Source organism: Cheilinus undulatus, linkage group 12, assembly GCF_018320785.1.
Source record: "Cheilinus undulatus linkage group 12, ASM1832078v1, whole genome shotgun sequence".
Classification (NCBI taxonomy): domain Eukaryota; kingdom Metazoa; phylum Chordata; class Actinopteri; order Labriformes; family Labridae; genus Cheilinus; species Cheilinus undulatus.
Genome location: NC_054876.1, coordinates 41,177,852 through 41,195,336, shown reverse-complemented (window position 1 = coordinate 41,195,336; position 17,485 = coordinate 41,177,852). Strand labels below are relative to the sequence as shown.

Here is a 17,485-nt window from a genome sequence, read left to right as displayed (position 1 = left end):
CAGGGTCTGCCCCTTTACACATTTAAATGTTAATTTTAAGGTTTTAGCACCACCTACTGTAAGAAGCCGTTAGCACCTCTTACATTACGTGTCCTATCTTCTTTGAGTTTTACATGATAAATAGTCCTGCCCTGTGACTCTTGTCTGTCTTGTCTTCAGCCTTAGTCCACTCCTTGTGAATCTCCCCAAAGTTCTTGACTCTGCTTTATTTGGCAGTCCTCTTAAGGCTGAGCTCATCTCTGTTGCTTGTGCTCCTTTTCTTACTACTCTTTTCCCTTCCAGTCATCTTTCCATAAATCTGCTTTGATACAGCCTCTGAGAACAGCCTGTCCTTTCAGCGTTGAGCTTTTGTGGCTTTCCCTCCTTGTGGAATCTGTCAATAATTGTCCTCTGGACAAGAGTCAGGTCAGCAGTCTTCCCCATGATTGTGGTTGTGTGTACTGAACCAGAGTGAGAGACTGAAGGGTTAGGAAACCTCTGCAAATTGGACAGAATATTCTGGGATTGTGGGGTTTTGATTTTCATGAGCTGTAATCATCAAGATTCAAAGACATCTTTTATGTTTCATGTTGTATGAAATGAATTTAGAATATATGGAAGTTTAACTTTCTGAAGTAAATCACTGGAAAGAATGACAATCATATTCCTAATTTTTGAAAGCACCTAAAATATGAAATGTAGGGATTAGACTAAGACACCACTACACAGCTGGAGTCAGCAGGCATCCTCAAGTGAAATAAAAAAGTTTGCGGCAGATCTCAATCAAGCCTTTGGAGGCCCTGAGTTTTCTAACCTCTGTTCAGGGCTCACTAATTTGATAGATTTTTTCTGTGATGACCATTAATAAAAAGCCAGGGTCAACGACGCATACTTCTTACTCCTCCCCCAAATAAAGACACGGGACATTGCAATTTGAAATCTGTTTTTACTTAAAAAAGATCAAAATAAAGATGTACAATTGAACCAAAATAAGACGCCATATTACACTTCAGCTCTAGAGACAGATGGCAGGACAAAAAGGCATGACCTGAAATATTTCCCTGTTGAGAACCAGGAACAAACAAACAGAAACATTAAGAGCCAGCCTCACCCTTGGCTGGTGTTTGCTGAAGATGTGGCGTCTTGTATGCTATTGCAGATTGTCCTTCAGTTTTTTTTTTTTGTTTTTTTTTTCAAAAGAGATGAGGACACTTCAGTCAGCGAGACCGGAGCAAATACATTTCTGCTACTGCATGTCCAGCCTCTCCAGAGGATCCACAGTGTTTCAATCGAATTATTCAACATACAAACAGCGGCTTGAGGATCGAAAACATGGACATTTTTAATAACATATGAGAGAGAGAGAGAGAGAGAAATGACTTTTCAATTTCGTTTGGACTCATGTCTCCACACACAAAATGGTCTAAAAGATCTACCCAGATAGCACTCGACTGTCGACATTAAAACCAGGAGACGGACGGATTCTTTTTTTAAATTTTCAGTACAAAAAATAGATTGAAGAATGAAAAAAATAGTTAGATTCTGACTGCAGAAATTTATAAAGCTCTACTCATGAGCGACTGTCTGGGTCTACGTCTGCACAGTGAGGGTTGTGGCTTAAGGATTGGGGTAGAGCTACTTAACATTCATCGTTGAATATATTAATGATTTTTGTAAGTAACAGGTATCAGAATATTCGGGCAGTCGATACCCCTTCACATTAAGAGCTTGAATGTTCCTATATAATACAGTTAAGTACTCAACACATTACAAATTTAAACACCGCACGTCTCCTCCTTCAAGTGGCATCGTCTTTTTCGTTATTGCGATGAATAAAATCTTTAAAGATGATTTACAAAAGAACTGTCTGTCCACTACAGTGTCTGCTATGTACATCTGTTTAAAAAGCAAGCATGTTACACGGTCGTCCCTATGTACAGCTAAATTCTTCATTGTATTTTTTCTGGAATATACATATTTACTTATTTTCACAGTTTTCTATGTTTGCTCATATATTCAATATCAATAGATTTCTTTTTCCTTATTATGAATACAAATATTTTCTGTCGTATCTTCATGGCACCGGGCGTCAGCTTCTCCCGGTGTTGATATCTCGCGAGATTGTTGTCCTTGAACGCCGCTCGTGTCTGTGTAGCAAATACTGTTCAGTTTGAAAACAATCTTGATCGTGGTTCAGTTTTTGCTCAATCACAGCCATACCAAAAAAAGCACAGTTTCAAGTTTACAGTTTTCTGGTCATCGTTGTTATCATATATCATGATATTTCTCACGTTTCTCCCCTCTCGTCCTCTTCGGATTTGAACATTGAAAAGCTCCCTTTTGATTCACGTACGCCCCCCTGTGGCGACACAAGTATAAAAATCTCGCTTGTTCTGCCCCCCGTTTCCGCAGATTTCAGCGAGAAATCGCAGAGCCACAACAAGTCAGTGGAGTTTGTGTTCAGCGCCTCTTTTAGTCCCGTCGTCACCCGAGGTGACCCATTGCGTGTTGAATCCTGTTTCTTCGTGGTTGGTTGTGTGGGTGGAGTGATTATTGTTTGTTCTCGTTATTGGAATAAGGCACTTGAGAGGTTTTTGGTTTTCACGGGAGCTCAGAGGACACCAGAGCGAGGCCCGAGCTCTGGCGGAGGGGAGGTCCGGTGTGGACGGCCTTGGGACAGTCGGGCGTCAGCACCCGTCCGTTCTCCCCGACGCTGCCTGTGATGGACAGACGGGCCTTGTTCCTCATGGCTTCTGTAAATGTTAACTGAGGAAGGAAAAATAAAGAGAGAGGTTTGTGTGCAGAGCAGAGACAAGAGTAGCAATCATTGAGCTGCAGACTGGAGTTTTAAGAAGTTTCTCCATTCAAGATTTTTTTTCCCAGTTGTATTGAGTATTCTTTAAAAATGAAAATATTCTTTTTTAATTTCTGCTACAAGACAATTGCTCATATTTTGCCTGAGATGATTTTGCACATTGGCTACAGATTTATTTTTTAAAGCTGTCTTTTGTTTGTCTACTCATATTCAATGGGACATTCAATATTATTGTAGAAATAAAAAAAGAAAAATAAGTGTTATAAATTCCACTTTTGCACTTTCTATGAAGTCCAGAGGTTTGCCTACTTAGCTCATACTTTGGGTGTGTTAGGACAGGTTTGAAGCCGACTCTGTAACAGCTGTGGTGTAGTGTTAGCTTACACTATGCAACTGAATTGCTAACAATGCACAACCATCACATACAATATGTGCTCATGCTGTATTGTCTGATGTTCGTGCATGACCTGAGTGCTCCCACAGTATGACTGAAGAAGGGAAGGACTGTGAAATGACAATGTAGTGCTTTGAAAAGTCTCACTTGATGAGATTGAAGTCACATCTATAGTCTAGTTTTCACGCTCCAAATCGCTACAAACAGCAATATCTAATATCTCTCTGCCACACATCAACAGGACTGCCAGCAAACACAACTGGCAGCTAAATAATAACAAGCATTCTGATCAGCTGGAGGTTCACTAAGCCTTTTTCCTGCTTGTCTATTTCCTTATTATAGTCAGGAAAGCACATGTAAGGGCAATCCTGCTGTTTTCAGTGGTGTTCTCTAGCAGTTTTCAAAGAAAAAAAAACCCTTAAGTTGGGGATTCTGCTTGTGGTTCTGCTCTCTCCATAGGAGTGTGTGCAGTCATGCAACCAAAATATCAAACATGCCTGAAATCCCACCAACAATCTGACCAGTTGGGAGCATATGATAAGGCAGTGTTTGGCTGTTGCGCCCCCCTGTACTCTGCACGACAAATGATGCCTGATCAGACTGAAAGTTGGCATGAGTTTTACTCGGGACTGAATTAGATGAAATTTGCACAGTGTATGCCTGACTTTACTTAGATACTAGCCTGATCTATCTGCCTTCAGTCACTGAATCAGCCATAAGCCTAGCATCAGCCATCATGTAAGCTAACATTACCAGCCTTCTGCCACTAGACATTAGCCTCGCCTCAATTCAAAAAAGGCAAGAACGTAACAGAGGTGGGCAGAGCATGTTGTGCCCTGGCTTTGCTGCATGGACACTTTCAGTGAGGCTGTACTGTAAGGCAGCATGTGAAGCTCATCAATTCTCACATAGGGTGCCATTTATTCAAATACCATCATTATGGTAAATATTTGGACAGAAAGGACAAGAGTAACTCATGATGAAACATGCATTTATGAGCCTCTGTTGTATTGTTTGCAATGAAACTGCTGCCCTGTTGTCCCATTATTTGCATTATAAAGAGCTGTAAATGTTATCACGTCTTTTATTCCTGTTATTATGATGCAGATTTACAGATAACGGCTGTAAACTAGGCTGCAGAATGACGGGGGAGTTGACAATTTCACAGGCTGCAGGCTGTTCGGATGAGCGGACCAAAATGTGCATTTGCAAAAGAGTTTAAATCTAAAGTTTTACTTTACAACTACTTTTTACAACATAACGTGGTAACCTAGCAAGTTACTTTTAAATGGCAGTAATCGTGTAACTTAACAAGTTAAAAGCAGTTACTTGCCAATGCAAGCCTTGCCAATTAGCACTTGGTCACTTTTTCAGAAACTACCTTGCCAATTAGCTTTAGGTCACAGTTATGGGGAAAAGCTATTCAGCAAATTCAAAATGGAAGTTTTGTTGTTGGTGAAATTTCAGTGTCAGTCATTAAAAACTGTAGGTGTCGTTGTGGCATATTTAACTCTGAACTTAGAATCTGAACTTTGAACCTGGATGACACTGACAGTGTTACTTATCAGGCACTGCATGATAAATGTGTTCAAACCAAAGATAGAATCTTTATTTTGACAATATTTCCAATTTGCTGTAATAAATTCCATAAATATATACACCTTACAGTGCTTATTTGAGGATAACACTTAGAAGTTGAGAATTGTCAACTAAGAAAGTAGATTTCTAACACAACAAAGAGCTGAACTATTCTTTCAGGCCAGTGTTAGCTTCTTGTTGATGTTAGCTTAGCCTAGCTTACCAGCATTAGGCTTCCATAATAGACAGTAACCTCGTGAATTAGCCTTTGATAACTTTTATTGGCCACAACCTAGCATATGAGTCTTAGGTCAGATAATTGTGTAGTTAGCATCTTCTTTCAGGCTAGTGTTGTCTTCTTGTTGATGTTAGCTTAGCCTAGCTGACTAGCTTTAAGTCTCCTGAACAGACAAATACCTAGTGGATTAGCTTTTGGTTTTTTATAGGCCACAGCCTAGCATATGAGCCTAAGGTCAGATAATTGTGTAGTTAGCATCTTCTTTCAGGCCAGTGTTATCTTCTTGTTGATGTTAGCCTAGCCTACCTGACTAGCTTTAGGTAACTGTGCAGTTAGCATCTTCTCTCAGGTCAGTATTAGCCCCTTGCTTCAAGTGTCAGTGATTGATCGGTAAAAGTAAATTCAGTAGTGTTAGTTCTGGCTGTTTAAGTGGTTTAAAGATTAAAAAGAAATACTAAATCATGAAAAACAGAGTTTCAGCTCAGATAAACTCACAAATTTGCTGTAGTGAATTAACTCAAACGGCGACTACGTTTCCAAGAAACATGAGAACTAAAACTCCAATCTGCATGGACATTATGTGTCAAAACAACAGAAAAGCCTCACAATACAGATCAACTTTACAGTATGAATATAGTGTACAGTAATGTAGCCACACAGAGTCAGAAAACAGCTTTTATAGCCATTCAGGACAGTATCAAGCCAGCCCCAAACTACAGGTAAGGCCGATTAGCGACAGAATTATTACACAGTGAGTGATAGCTGCAGGCAGAGGGACAGGGAAGCTGACTCAGCAACAGTGAAGCTAATGAAGAGTTTGTGCTGAAGTGCTGATGGGGGACACATAACCACGCTGGACAGATACACGCCAAGTGTGAGAGGATATCTGAAAGTCTAATGGTCCAGGACCTGGGGGAAATATCCGCAGGAAACAGCTCGCATCAATAAAGTGAGCTCAGCTCAAGGGAAACTTCGCTCAAGTTTACCTAGCTTCACAATGTATAGAGTTCAAATATAGCGTTATTATACAGGGCTTCCTGTGTGCTCAGGGCTGGGTTCTCATTAAGTTTGTTCTGTGGCTGTAGGTCGATGGTATATTGTTACTGACAGCCTTAAGACTGTACAATCCCTGAGCTACAGCATGTACTATTCAAGCTGAGGTACGAGTGAGAGTGTTTAAGCCCTCACAAGGATGCAAAGAAGTTTAAAATGGTTTGCAGTGACAAAACAAAGCAGTGGAGAGCTATTACATGGAGGAATGCACTGCAGTTTCATGAAATGTCCTCACAAGTGTAAACCATTGAGTACAAGTAAGACATTGGTCCTCATTTAACACGCCTTTCCCTTCTTTACATATGCTATTTGAGTTCAGAGGCCTGTAATATGAAGCAGGATTAGCAGTTAGCAAGGGAACTTTATGTCTCACAAGGGTACGTTCTCACATTAATGCACCTGTCTTATGTAAAGCCTTAACTGAATATTGATTTTAATAGCAAAAATGCATACATACTATGTAAATATACTGTAGAGAAATGTCCTTAAAAACTGAAGTTTGGGTTTGTTGTTCTCAGCCCTGTGTTCACAGCATTAGGATGGTGCTTTCTTCAGCTTGTTTGTGCTTTACTCCTTGCTTTTTAATTTTTTTTAACTATGTAAAAAATCAAAGAGGTTGATTTGCTGTTTACTGTTCACTTTATTCATAACTGTATGACTGTAATTGAGTAGCTTTTATGTGTGCTTGTACTTTTTTGAGTAGTTTTTATAATCACTACTTTTACTTTTACTTAAGTATTTTTTGAGTGAAGTGTTGTACATAACTACATTTTAAAAAGCATCGAGTACTGAAAAGATAAACTAAAAAAATAAACACTAGAAGCCACAACAAGAAGGTCCAAGCTTTCTGCCAACAACATGAAAACAAACAGTCGTTTGGCTTTCACAACACATGTATATCCCGAGAATTATTCCACAGTTCCTCCAAAAACAGCAGCTGCATTGTACTTTAGTTTAGGTCAAAGCTTATAATAAATAACCTGGTTAGAGGTCCATATTTTCTTGTTATTGCACATTAAGGAAAGGTCATATTTCACTGTGAAAGCTCCTTGGGTATCAAAAGTAGTCACTCAGTACTTTGAGTAAATTTAAAATGACTTACTTTTTACTTTTACTTGGGTAGATTCATAGATTTATAGATTTATACTTTATATTTTTTACACCTCTGACTTAGTGTTATTTATTCCAAATGTAGAAGAAGTTGTTTTCAGCACAGGTGTATTCATAAACCACAAGAAATTGACCAATCAGAGAGCATTTTCCTTGCTCATGGCAGGTTTTGGTTCACTTGTCAATGCCCCAATTGTGAACATGGACCAAAGTTAATATCAGATGCAATAATGTAACAGATTGGTCCTGATTCGAACCAGATCAACCAAACAAGAGGCATGAAACTACCTTGGTATTTCACTATAAATGTATTTTGTGTGTTGTTGGCCCACCATTTACAGCAGATGCCCTTTTTTATTTATTCTGCCCCTCAAACATCCTAAGTCTACCACTGTGGGCAGATCTAGCTTTTCCTGTTAACTCCATAGAGGATTTTTTGTTGGAAAAGGCTGGTGACCACTGATGTAAGATCACTGTCAGTGTACAGAGAATGCCTCGTTCAGTCCAGTCTTCACAAGTTTCTCTGTTAGTAGCAGAGGTGGAAAAAATACCAGACTATTGTACTCAAGTAAAAAATACAGTTACTCTGGTTAAAATTTACCCAAGGGGCTTTTACAGTTAAATATCGCCTGTCCTTATTGTGCAATAACGACAAGAAACTATAGCTGCAAGCAGCGCTGAAAGGACCTCACACCCCAGCACATGTCAAAATGGTTTGTCAGGTGATGATCCATGTGCAGCTCAAGAATCATAAGCCAAGATTGAAAGATGTGCGAGGGCAGAATGTTTAAAGGTGTTGTGAAGGACAAGATCAGTCTGATGATATCTGTAGGTGGAGATCCTTCAGATGTGACAACTGTGATGCTGCACAAAACAGCCAAAACATGAACTTTAACTATTTGTAGTGTGTTTCCTGTAAATATTAAAGGATGGTCCCAGGTGACGTTTTTTGTCTAGATCTGTTACATGCATGTACCGATTTTCATATGTTGCTCTTACCCAGTCCCCCACGACACACTAGGGGCCCCTGTGTGGCTCCTGTGCAATGGGCTTGCATGATTCCACCAAACACAAAAATTTCCCCTTGGGAACAATTTTCTGGAAGGGTTTTGGGACTTTGTATCAAGGCCTCAAAACAGGCCACAAAGTGTCGGTAAAATAGTATCTAACACCCACAGATACAGAAGGGTTCTCGCTCTGTCATGTGTTGTGAAACTGGTCATTTTTATGTTGATGGCAGGAAGCTTGGACCTCTTTGTTTTGGCTTTTAGTGTTGTTGTTTTTTTACTCAGTACTCAATGCTTTTAAATTAAGTACAATACTTCACTCAAAATATAATTAAGTAAAAGTAAAAGTAGTGGTTTTAAACACTACTCAGAAAAGTACAAGCACAGAAAAAAGCTACTCAATTACTAGCTAATTTTACTTTAGTCCTTTTTGTTGCTTTTGTGCTTCTAAAACAAAAACAATCAGCTATTTTTATAGTTCTATTTCCACTTTAAATTTCTGTATCCTGTTTTTAATTTGCAATACAATGATGGTGTCGCTATCACTTTGATTGTGAATGTGATGCATATTTGGTTGCCCTGCATATGTGAATGTGCAAAATGCATTTAATTTCATTTGATTTTGATTTTAACCAATTATTAGCCTAACATCAACATCAGTATTTCCGCTGTGTTGTTTTTAAGCCCTTCTTCCTGGTTTTTGACAGAGAAACCTTAATAATTTGAATATATGAAAATTATATATTCAACACTAATGGTAGTGTTAGTGAAGACAGAAAACCAAAAGATACCCTGAATATGTTAATCTTGCTTTGTAATACAGGCCTCTGGTCTCAAATGCAACAAATGCAAGTGCTGTGCATGTTTACTAGGATTGCTCTCTCCTTTGCCAATAAAGCCACTTCCTCTCCATAAATTTGTGCATCTTTATTCCCACCTTTCATCCTCATTAACTCTAGAATTTTTAATCACATAGCAGGTTTTAATAGCAGTGATAACTCATCATTCATCCTGCTTTAACTTCGTTATTGAACTCCCCTGAAAACACCAGGCATGGATATTATCTCCCCCAGAGTTCAGAGTGAGTAATACTTTTTTGATTTTGGCAGGAAAATGGGTCACACGGTATTCTTGCTTGATAAATGAGGGCCAACGTCTGCAGCCACACAAGCTGCGAAGCATTAGCAGCGACGTCATGTCTGAAGATGACTCATCGCTTCCTGTCACATCGAGAAAAAGCTCCAAACGCAGACCAGGACGTCACATAACCACAGACTGAGCAGATCAGACAGAAGAGTGGGAAGCGTTTTGCAACTGGTCACGACAGTCACTCAGCATGGAGAAGCTAGCAGCAGGGGGTACGAGAGGTTTCACTTACAGTCTCTGTGCAGGGGGGCTAGTGGGGGGGAGGGGGCAAAGGCATAGGCGGACCCTCTACGAAAACCCCCAGCTACATCTTATCAGCTTCCCCGTCGCTGCCGTACGCATTGAAAACCTCGCTAAACTCGGCTAAGTTGGGGATGCTGGTTCTGGGGCTCTGCTTCTGGCTAGGCTCGGGGCTATGGCGGGGGCTGCTCGTGTGGCAGGGGTAGCAGGGGTGCTGGGGAAGGCGGTAATGCGGGTTTTGGGACAGCGATTGGGCCTCCACCTTCATTCTCTTGGCCTCGTTGCGGGACTTGTAGCAGAATTCAATGAGGGCCACCAGCATGGCCAGGCCCAGGCCCCCGACGAGGATGTAGAAGACCCCCGCCACGTTGCTCAGGCTGAGGGCCTGGGACGACTTGTCCTGCAGCCGGCGGGAGGAAAAGAGGGGGAAAGAAGAAGTCAGCGCTGGTTTTAGCAGAGGTAGAACATAAAACATCCAAAATTTAGACACAAATAAAACACAAAAATACTTCAAATCACACAACAACTCCACACCATGCAAACGAACAAACAATCACACTCACACAACACTGAACATTTACACTACTCTGCCTCTAACACCTGAATCTACTGCTGCATGGAGCCATACCAGTGAACATTATCTCCTGCAACCTTCTTGCCTTAAATATCAGAGAGAATTGTAGGGGAATTAAAGGGCCAGTTCAACCATTAAAACATTATCTCAACCAACCTCTACTGCTGTTAAACATGCAGATCATTCTCTTCTTCTTTCACATTTGTGCCCTCTAAAAGAATAAATGGAGACTCATGGAGCTGCATTTACTGTTTTACAATTTAAGTGTTAATCTTCAGATGATTCTTAGAAGGTACAGGGCTTATTTTATTACCCACAAGAAATTTTAGACTGTGTGGCTACAGTTCATAAATTAGTTGCCAGCTATTCAATGATTAGTTTGTCTTTAAAGCTATTTTCCAAAACGCAGTGGTCAAAGTTGTCATATTCTTGCTTCATCAGTGTAGAAATTTTTTATATTTCTTCATTTCATAACACTTTGCTACACAGAAAACTTAGCTTTAACTACTCAATATTTTCCTTTCTAACTTTTATCTATTGGTCAAACCTTTATAAATTAATAAAACAATCAACAGATTAATCAATATTAAACTCAGTGTTAAGTTGCAGCCATAGTGTATGGTGATTTGATGCTGGAAATGTTAAAAAAATATCTTTCCACATGGTTGTCTGCAGCTGCAAGTCTTTTTAAATGAAATCTCCAAGATCAGTGGTCACCAACCTTTTCAAACAAAAGCTCTTATTATTATTATTTTTTTAATTGAAATAATTTAGTGACACCCACATTTAGGCTGGCAGATGTCATCTTTGATCTATCAAAGTGATAAAAAGTGAAGGAAGAAAACACTGTATCACTAAACCTTGCAAAGTGGATGGATTCGCCCGTTTCCGGGTTTCTCACTGGCGAATACATCTTGCAAAGCTCCTATCTGAACAGTTTGGGCCGAGTTGGAAAGCGACAGGACCAATCAATGCCGAGGGCCAGTATTTTCGGGCGTGGCGGAGTCGTGACGTAAACAAGCAGCGAGAAAAAGCCGGTGCAATTATGGCAGAAGACATTAGCGTGGATGTTGCTAAAGCCCTTGTTTTTTGGGTTTTTTTTTTGTTTTTTTTTAGAACTTGACGACATTTCTTCATTAAAAGAAGAACAAAGAACAGCAGTGAGTTGGTTTCTTTTCAAAAACAACAAAAGTCATGTACTGACATGTCTACAGTCGCCATTGTTCGCGTTATGCAGTTCTGTACAGAGTTTACTCCTCGATAGTGGCTACACCACACGTTTTGTTGCTCTTATTGGCCCATAAAGATGTGACGGACAAAATGTTCATCCAATCACCCTCTGAGATTTTTTTCAAAGGCTCTGCCCTTTCCCAAACACTGTCTATGGAAGGTTTACCAGACAGACGTGTAAAACAAATCCATCTGGCGTGTCAGCTTATGTATCCCTACTTTTATTATGAAATCACTCCTTTCTATTGACACAAAGGTTTTGCAACCATGTTTGAAACAATCATGGGAATTTCTTAAAGTAATGAATGCATTAAAACTAGGGCTGTCAAGGTTAATTGAGTTAACTGGGAATAATCAAGGTCCACAATTAGGGCACTAATTCTTTTTAATTGTGATTAATGGCATGCTTAACTGTCCCTTTTAATACATTTTGGTTTGGGTATGATAGCCTCTCTCTGTTGCCAGGGTGTTGATATAAGCCCACCACTGCTCCTTGATGTCTCATTTTACTTTAAGAGATTTACAGATATCTCCATGAGCAAGTCAAAACACGTCTGGAGCTTTTTAATGTTCTCTAAATTACTTTCCAATCCATAATAAGTTACTTTTCCTTTTTGAAATCTAAGATCTAGCAAAAAAAGAAGTTCTGTTTCTAAACAGTAAGTCGATTGCTCCTAGTTTAAGTTGGAAAATTAAAAAAATGACACACTGGCAGTAGCTTGTTGTTAGTTCCCATCAGTTCTGGACACCCTATCAAGTTATTTTGAAGGTAAAGACTAAAATGTAAGGATTTTTTTATTACTCAAACTATTTTTTTTTTTAAATTGCAGGTCTACACTATACATGTTTTAACGCCACTAAAGTTGTTATTGAAAAGAGATTTATCTTATATTTTTAAATTCCTTGAAATTAGCTGCATGGCTTCATTCAAAGACATAAATAAGATTAATGAGCTTTGTATTTTTAGATGAACTAGCCCTTTAATTTCCCTGCTTGTTTCCCAGCTCTGACATTCACCTTTTCGCCCCCTTTTATTCAAATATATGCAGCTAATCTGACTGCGCTGTGACTCCTGCTCCTTCCTGTCATTTATCTCCCGCAGATAAATCACCTGAGTCCTTTCGGGGCATTCAACTTATTACCTCCACACACAAAAAAGTCTGCCTGTCATGCTTGGGCTCATTTACAGGTGATGGCTGAATGTGTGTCCTGCACTTAGGGATCTGATTAAGAGGACATGACTGATGTGGACGGAGCAGGCTGCTTTATTTAAAAGGTGGCAGCTCTCTCTGTGCTCCACTGCATCAATAATGTGGATCAGTATTTGAAGACTGAGGCTTAAATTGGCGCTGACGTGTAATGTGGCATACAGTAATGTCTTAACATGCCCCGGGACCCTCTGAGGTGACGATGATTGTGAGTCGTCATGTGGCTTAGCTGTTGTAAAGCTGTTAGCGCTGCGACATGCCTTGTTTCTGTCATGCTGTATCCCTCAGGCTACGCCTCAAGTCTCTACCTGTCAGAGTGTAAGGTGTGTGTCATGTCAGCCAGCCTGCTGTGATAACAGAACAGTACTGCCAGCGTTATAAAACTTATAAAAGACAAAGAGAGGAGGGGGAGGCTCCCAGGCTGGTGGAGACTGACCTTACTTCCCGAGTCCTTGGGTCCACACTCCCCTTTATCGTACCACCATTTGTTTTTCAGTTTGTCTAAGACTCCTGCTTCACTCAGTTTCAATACGGCAAGGTTTACAGGCGTTCTTCAAATCACGGGGGGCGGGGAAGGGTGGGTTGGGGGAAAATAACATAAATAACATCATAGGACATGTTATTTTATGTTATTCAATCAGAAGAAGCCCAACAAGAGCAGCTCAGTACTCTTACAAAGTGACGAAGCCGGGGAGGGGCCCCACTTGTGCTACATGTCTCTTTGCTCATTGGTTGAAAAGTTGCTTACAGGGCGGGGTTTGTTGGAGCTATTTAAGGGAGGGGGCGGAGCTAACAGACACATAAATGTGGGACCCCGGCTGCATCGCTTTTCTGGAACGGGCGCATACTGCCGGGACCTTTATTTACAGAAATACAGAGGCTCGTACTGTCAGCACAAAGCTATCAGCTCTGATAATACACTGTAAATTGAGAAGCCCTTTAAAAGGGCCTCTGGCATGTCTGAATGGGTTTTTGTAGCTTTATAGTTCTGCTTCGACAGTACTCCCTCTCTCCCCGCATCCCCACATCGACCCGGCAGATGCTCCTGTTACCAACAAAATCACATTTCTACTTGTTACCGCATCAAGGTTCACATGGGCATAGCGTCATAGCGGCTAACCTTCTCGCCACCGCCTCCGCTGCCACACTCTCCTTTGTCGTACCACCACTTGTTTTTCAATTTGTCCAACAGGCCTTGCTCATTGAGTTTTAACACTGCCAGGTTAACTGCACTTCTTGAAAACGATAAAGCATATTTGGTGAGAGGGGATGAGTATGCCGTCCAATTTTAGGAGGGAAGGAAGAGACAGAGGGGGGAGAGGGGGGAGGAGTAGCAGTAAGAGAGGGACAAAGGTGGAAAAGTGCATTTAAGGTTACATCCCATCCCAGGACCCGAACGCACACTGGACACAAATCTCTCTCTAGTCATGTGCTGTGTTGTCTAATGTTATGTAAAGGTTTAAATGGGGTCAGCCAAAGACTTCAGTTCAAATATCATTTTTTGGATGAAAAAAAAAATGCAGTTAATTCCTATCAGTGGTTCTCAACTGGTGGATCAGGACCTAAAAGTGGGCTGCAGAGCTGCTTGTGTGGCAGAATGTTTCCAATATCATCCATGCATTACATTTAACTCCATTTTCCAGTGATAAAAAGTTAATTTATCCTCTTTTCTAGGCATTAAAAAACTGATTACCCCAAGATAGTAGTTCAACAAAAATTTACCAAAATATCTGGTATATTATATTGATAAAATGTTGACTCACATTTTAAAGACCCAGTAAAGTGAAATCCAAAATTTTTGTCTGAACACTCTAGATATGTTGGAATATGGTTGCTGTAAAAATGTGAAAACACAGAGATCTACATGTGACCGAATTTTGGATTTAGACCGTTTTAAAGCTTTTCACCTCTTTCCTGGCTTGGTTTCATGTGGGCGGGGCCAATATGTGGGCTCGTGATGTCACAAGCCCACAGTGGGGGATGACCCCGCCCCTCTAACGCTACAATATAAAATCACAGAGCAGATCATCTCAGCACAGTCTGTTGTTAGCTGATGTCACTGCCTTTATTGAAAGTTAACAGTCAGCTAAATGCTGTTTTTTGTTTATTGTGAGGTAAATTTGTCAAATCTATCAGCCACAGTGGTCTATGGGTCATTTAAAGTATCATAAGAGTTTGAGTCGGACTTAGTCCTTTTCTCTGGCACAGAGCCAGGCAGCTGTGCTCAGATCATGAGGTCAACATAAGGTCAAGGTCCAATCAGATTGTAGCATTTTTTTTTATTTGAAGGTGGGCGTGGCTTCAGTTCATTCATCAAACACGCCCACACCATCCTGGAGCAGATTTTCCTGGCTCATTTTTCATGATTTTGAAGCTTAATTTTATAAACCTAGAGGACTGAAATTTGACCTGGGTGTTCATAACACAGTGACCTGTCATACAACAAACCTCAATAAACATTTATTATCACTTTATGCGGTCTTTAAACATGTTTGTTTCCTGTCTCTTTGTCCAATTTTTTTTGTTCCATCTTTGGTGCAAACTGTTTTTTTTTTCTTTTTTCACATTATGATTTAAGTGGTTCATATTTATTAGAAATCTGGGACATGATTTCTAATGTGTTGGGTCCTGATGCCTGACCAGTCAAAAACCACTGGTTTACACCATCAGTGAGAAATATAGTATGGGGCCGGATGGGACAGACTCTGATGTCAGATGCAAAAGGTCAGTGGCAGATGACATTTCTATGAATTAAAATGAAAAATATTTTGTTTATATTAAAAATGTTCCTTTATCATGGAGTAAATCTGTCATTGTGAATGACAGTAGATTATATACGTGTTAATAAAAAGATTCTCACTAATAATTGCTAACACAGAAATGGTTGCTTTGAGAAACTGGCCTTATTAAAAAGTCACTTGACTTAAGCTACTGTAATGTAACCAATCCATATCATTTAAAGGCTTTAGTGTCAAATATTTCAGTAGAAGGTGAAATCTAAGGAATAGTTCTCATCATCTCCATACTTAGTACCATGACTATTTAACATCTCTCCATTCTCTACACAGATTATCCTGTTTAAAAAACATGTTTTTCTTTATTTTTTGCTTTTGATAGCAAAGTAAATCAAACTGATTTTTGTTTATTATACTAGATAGATCCATATAGTTTAATGACATGTCCTTTTAGATGTATTCATAGATTAGCTTACTGTGGGACAGAGCCTATGTTAATGTCCTTATGAAGATATTAAAGTGGGCTCTGTATTATCCTACCAATGCTTTACGTTTGATATAACACTTTAAATAGCTTCATGTCTTCCGTCTTCAGCAGTTATATTGTCCAAACACCTGATTGATTCTTTAGTGAAAAATGGTCTTTGGAATGTAAGTGCCAATGAAGCATGTTATTTCTTTGTTGAATTGAACTGAATAAACTACAGCATGAAACAAGTTTTTTTTGTGAAACTAATTTCAAGAGGAGGAAAAGTACCAGACTATTGTACTCACATAAAAGTACAGTTACTCTGGTTAAAACTTATTTCAAGTTTATTAAAAATACTGAGCACTGAGCAGCTACTGATGAGTTCTATGGTAAAATATGATCTTTCCTTATTGGCACTATAAGTATGAGTCTCAAACCAGGTTGTTCATGTAAAGGCACACCTTTATATTAAAGTAACAATGCAACAGCTGTCTTGGGGATTTGTTGTGCTATCATTTCCTCAGTCTGTGCTACAGACTATCATTTGTAGTGAAAGCCAAACAAATGGCCAGTTGCCACAGATAGAGCTAGAACCTCCGCGTTACACTACTTAACCCAAAATATACTTAAGTTAAAGTAAAGTAACAGATTTCAAAATGTAATCAAAAAGTACAAGTACACAAAAAAGCTTCTGTTTACAGTAAACTGAGTAAATGTGATTAGTTTCCATCCCTCAGGATATTAAAGCTCCTTTTAAAATTTTGAATTTGCATCAATTTGTGCACCCCAGTGGGCAAAGCTGTACTTCTGTTTTTTTTTTTTTAACAGATTTTTAACTCCCAATATGCAAATCAAAAAATCTAAACTGCAAAATGCTGTTGTAGAAAAATGTTGCCATGTTTTTGCGATGCACTATTTTTTTTCTAATTCTGAGATTAAAGTCAGAATTATGAGATAAATGTCTTCTGATTCAATTTCAGAATTCTTAATTTTTTAAAAATTTAATCTCAGAATTCAGACCTTTTCCTCAGAATTTTGAATTTTTCTCACAAGTAAAAAAAAAATTGTTTTTTTTTTCAGTGGCCCTAATCCTCTTCCAAACTTTCGTTCCTCTGCAGGGGCAGGTTTAATAATTCAGGGCCCCCAGATACAGCCAAATACGAGGCTCTTCTACATTTAGCTAAAAGTAATCATAGGGAAGTGACAAAATATTTCGAAGCATCTCTTTTTAGATAGCAAATTCAGAGAACTACAGGAAATACTACAGCCTGAAAAAGAATAACTCATAATTTAACAGTAGGCTAAACTTCTGTCATAACTCAAACTCACCACATCGTAATATCTTGACCTGTGTCTAGGTCAAGTATAACAGCTTCAAATTCCCCAGAGGAGCTTAAATACTGGAATAAAACACCCCACTGATTCCTTTTCTTACACATTCATTGATTAATTAATCTCAAATATCTGCAATAAAAAACACTGACAGTCGTCACCTTCAGGCCTAAATTATAAGACATTAGGTGGTGCTTTGAGTAACAGACACCTAAATTGTTTGGACTTGCTTTTACATGTGTTTATGGCGTATGTATGTCGTCAGTTCATTTACAGCTCACAGGATTTATGAGCTTTAAGCTGTTCTGGACAATCCTGACTGACTTGCATAAAATGTCTCTAAAAGCTGTTTCGAATAAGTGTGTTTTAATTTCATG

The 17,485-nt window shown here is 39.3% G+C and overlaps 1 protein-coding gene across 1 annotated transcript in view; it reads right to left on the bottom strand.

Moving 5' to 3' along the window:
- Nucleotides 1–980: 980 nt before the first annotated feature.
- gria4b (glutamate receptor, ionotropic, AMPA 4b) overlaps nucleotides 981–17,485 on the bottom strand; it is a 250,881-nt gene continuing 234,376 nt past the window's right edge. The window contains exons 14-16 of the mRNA XM_041800842.1: nucleotides 13,693–13,807; nucleotides 9,823–9,960; nucleotides 981–2,745 (exon numbers count right to left, since the gene is read on the bottom strand). Of these exons, the coding sequence (XP_041656776.1) occupies nucleotides 2,581–2,745; nucleotides 9,823–9,960; nucleotides 13,693–13,807 (418 nt within the window). The 3' untranslated portion in view covers nucleotides 981–2,580. The remainder of the gene's footprint in view (nucleotides 2,746–9,822; nucleotides 9,961–13,692; nucleotides 13,808–17,485) is intronic.